The sequence below is a fragment of the Phytophthora infestans genome, genomic scaffold (genome assembly GCF_000142945.1).
Source record: "Phytophthora infestans T30-4 supercont1.31 genomic scaffold, whole genome shotgun sequence".
In the NCBI taxonomy this organism is placed as follows: domain Eukaryota; phylum Oomycota; class Peronosporomycetes; order Peronosporales; family Peronosporaceae; genus Phytophthora; species Phytophthora infestans.
The window spans coordinates 893,463-897,799 of NW_003303728.1; the positions used below are offsets into that span (position 1 = coordinate 893,463).

Sequence of the window (4,337 nt, forward strand, 5' to 3'; positions counted from 1 at the left end):
CTACTCCGCTTATTGAAGATGGGAAAAGGGGTCATTACACTGCACCTATCAACCCCGACCTGTTGACATTGAATGTATTCGACCGGAGACGTAACCCGGCTGCTGACGTCGTTTTGGCCCCAATTGTAGCGAGAACGTATCACATAGACGAGCATAGGTACAAGCAGCAGGGTCGAGCGTTTGCCGCTACTCCGCATATTTGAGGTGCGAAAAGGGGCCATTACACTGCACCTATCAACCCCGACCTGTTGACATTGAATGTATTCGACCGGAGACGTAACCCGGCTGCTGACGTCGTTTTGGCCCCAATTGTAGCAAGAACGTATCACATAGACGATCATAGGCACAAGCAGCAGGGTCGAGCGTTTGCCGCTACTCCGCTTATTGAAGATGCGAAAAGGGGTCATTACACTGCACCTATCAACCCCGACCTGTTGACATTGAATGTATTCGACCGGAGACGTAACCCGGCTGCTGACGTCGTTTTGGCCCCAATTGTAGCAATAACGTATCACGTAGACGATCGTAGGTACAAGCAGCAGGGTCGAGCGTTTGCCGCTACTCCGCTTATTGAAGAAGCGAAAAGGGATCATTACACTGCACCTATCAACCCCGACCTGTTGGCATTGAATGTATTCGACCGGAGACGTAACCCGGCTTCTGACGTCGTTTTGGCCCCAATTGTAGCAAGAACGTATCACATAAACGATCATAGACAAAAGCAGCAGGGTTGGCTTTTGCCGCTAATTCGCATATTTGTGGTGCGAAAAGGGGTCATTACACTGCACCTATCAACCCCGACCTGTTGACATTGAATGTATTCGACCGGAGACGTAACCCGGCTGCTGACGTCGTTTTGGCCCCAATTGTAGCGAGACCGTATCACATGGACGATCATAGACAAAAGCAGCAGGGTTGGCTTTTGCCGCTAATCCGCATATTTGAGGTGCGAAAAGGGGTCATTACACTGCACCTATCAAACCCGACCTGTTGGCATTGAATATATTTGTCCGGACACGTAACCCGGGCGCTGACGTGGTTTCGGCTCCAATCGTAGCAAGCCGTATCACGTAGACGATCGTAGGTACAAGCAGCAGGGTCGAGCGTTTGCCGCTACTCCGCTTATTGAAGAAGCGAAAAGGGATCATTACACTGCACCTATCAACCCCGACCTGTTGGCATTGAATGTATTTGTCCGGAGACGTAACCCGGCTGCTGACGTCGTTTTGGCCCCAATTGTAGCGAGAACGTATCACATAGACGATCATAGGCACAAGCAGCAGGGTCGAGCGTTTGCCGCTACTCCGCTTATTGAAGATGGGAAAAGGGGTCATTACACTGCACCTATCAACCCCGACCGATTGACATTGAATGTATTCGACCGGAGACGTAACCCGGCTGCTATCGTCGTTTTGGCCCCAATTGTAGCAAGAACGTATCACATAGACGAGCATAGGTTCAAGCAGCAGGATGGCGGAGTCCATATCCCCGTATAAAGTTCTTGATCCACCCGTCGCGAGTAAACATAGGACGTTTCATCGACTTAAAGCCGAAGACTTTGAGGAATCCACTGCCCCGACACCTTCACTTATGATTCGCTGTCGCAAACGGCCTCGGTTGAATGGGCACAAATACGTCCTGTTCGATGGCTGGGTCGTTGTTTCAGGTGTTCAAAAGCGAAGGCAAGGTTCCTGCAAAGTATGTGCTCTCCTCCGTGGCGACCGCAAAAAATCGTTCCAGACAACCTACTTCTGCGAAGACTGCCTCCAGACTGATGCGAAGTGCTTCCTTTGTCCTAAGTCGCGACATTTGTACGGCGGTGTGCGCAAGACGTGTTACCCAATATGGCATGAGGACTTTGACAGCGGAGCCTCTTTTCCAACATCGCTTGTAAGCGGGTCGTTCTGCGGTGATCGGGCAAGATTGGCACACGCAAGCCAACACGTCGTGAGCTGCTCGGTCACGAAGCCGGCGAAGCTGACAATTAAAGATGAACAGCCTGCTCAGCAATCAGCAAACGTATGAGCTCGTTGCACTGCACATCAGCTTTCGTTATCGTAGTCCATGTTCTGTTGTTCAAAGGACATCGTAACGACTTTCATAGCTCATGTTTTGTTGGATCAGAAGCAGGATTGATGTGCAAGAAAACATCTGATATCGACAAAGAGCGGCTTGTAAGTCGTAAGTGTTGGTTTGCTAGGATATGACGCGGATCCAAAGTCGTAACTCTGACGACGTAGCCCAGAAAAACCAGTAATAGTTTATAGCGGGAATCCAGTGCATCTTGACGTGGGAAAGGCACATCAATACAAACATTTATAATAAAATGAAGTCGAAAGTTACGACGTAAATTAAGCTGATTCGACACTCGATTTCTGGTAACCGAGGGGTTAACGATGTCACTAATCTGAGACCTATCGACATAAAGACCAGCGTGCCTCCAACAGGCTTTAATGTACAAGCACCGCCTGACAGCGTCCGATGTTTCAATCAAGAAAGGGCCTTCTTCGCAGCACAGTTTCCATACCGCCTCCTCACCACACTCTTGCCGAACGCGCCTCTTAAGCCATGCAATTACACCCTGATCCATTGGTTAAATTGCAGCTGTCGTATCCACGACAATGTGGAACTTTTTCGGCAGCTCGTCGCCAGAGCCCTACCAGTAAGTACGGAGCACAAAAAACATTAGATATTAATAAAGTTTACAATTACAGGTAAATGAAATACAGAAGGCCATCTTTTATTTTGAGCACTCGTTATTTCGCCCGATTCATGTGAAAGAGCCAGGCTCACGGTCCCCAACTATTAATACATCCGAATGATGACCGACAGTGCCCGACTCGATATAAGAGCCGGTTGAGCAATCGTGTGAAGCGCATGGCTGCTATACGTATATTCGGATGTGAAAGACTTAGCACCGAGCGTGTGAAGAGTGTTTGCGGGATTCTGCAGTGTTCTACGCTGATAGTGTGTGGTGGCATGTAAACTAAAGCCAGCGGTTCTTCATGTACATATACTCCACTCCCACCTTCAATCGCTTGCAGCATCTTCCTTACAGCGCCGTACCTTGTGCTGAAGAGCACCACTGTCTTCTCCTTTTCTCCTCTTAACAGCGATGCAAGCACGGAATGCAGTCCGGCAGATGCGTTGGGTAGTAGGACTAAGGTTTCCGGCTTAGAGACGCCAACGAAGCCAGCGAAAGCTTTGATGGCTCGCACGACCAGTGGGAACAGCTCTCGATCATTGAAATTCAGCGGCTGCGCGTCCGCCTGCGCCCTCCAACGGGCTGCAGCCTCAATTGCCACCTTTGTGGGAGCCCCAAATGCACCGTGGTTGAGGTATGTCCACTTTTGGAGGTTCAATGCAAACAGCGAGCGGTTTGAAGCGTCGGCCACCGAATTGGTCTGGAGCTGCAGGCGCTGCGACGCTACATTGGATTCCCATACCACTGGAGGGTCTGATTCCGCATCGTCTTGGCCGAATAAGGAGGAGGTGGACGGCGTGTGAAACGAGCCGAACGCCTCGTACCCGCTGGAAGATGCGGAGGAGCTGAACATACTGGACGTCGATATTAACCGGCGAATATGGTGCTTCTGGGCAGACGTGCGGCTGCTAATGGGGCTAAGCGAGGGGGGAGGTAGAAGGCGAGAAGAGAGGATATGCAGGGAGCCGCAGGCAGGGGCACGCATGGCTGGAGGAAAATCGTAGTTGTGCACGTTGTCAATCTTTCTGGTCGATGATTGGCTGTTTATAAACCACATCAGGAATCTCTATGATTAAGATAACTGTACGAGTATACTGAGTGAATTCTGTATACTGAACGGCCCTGTTCAGTATACTGAACGAACCGGAATGTACGCACAAATTAGATGACGACTACAGTTTCGGCCCCGGTATGGCTTAATAACCTGCACAATCTAATGATTGGGCCACATGCATTGCGCAAATGAGTAGCCCATCTCCTTTGGACCAAATAACCTCAAGGAGGGATGAAACGCCGCACTTCCGCCACGATGTATCAGCTCAATCACTTCACCATACAACAGCTCATTTTAATTTTGTCGCAAAAGGCCATGGCACGTCGCCCGTCCGCCTATTCTACGTTGAATCTCGCCAATAAGCAAACATTGTGCAGGAAGGCAGCCACAGAGCCATCATGGACACTGTCTCTGTTTTACAAAGGCGAGACGTATACCCCCGTCAATATTTATACAGCGATGAAGTGGTGCTCAGAAGGTTGGCAAGACGTATCGACAATGACCATACGAAACTGTTGGAATCACACTGGTATTGTGTCGAAGATGGATTTGAGATTTGAGATTTGTACTTAATTAAGA

At 49.7% G+C, this 4,337-nt stretch overlaps 1 protein-coding gene across 1 annotated transcript; it reads right to left on the reverse strand.

Moving 5' to 3' along the window:
- Positions 1 to 3,030: 3,030 nt before the first annotated feature.
- On the reverse strand, positions 3,031 to 3,557 carry PITG_12615 (uncharacterized protein; the record flags this gene model as incomplete). Its single annotated transcript, XM_002899334.1, has 2 exons — positions 3,031 to 3,066; positions 3,126 to 3,557. The coding sequence occupies 2 exons, from the start codon at positions 3,555 to 3,557 to the stop codon at positions 3,031 to 3,033; spliced, it is 468 nt and encodes a 155-aa protein (XP_002899380.1).
- Positions 3,558 to 4,337: the final 780 nt, after the last annotated feature.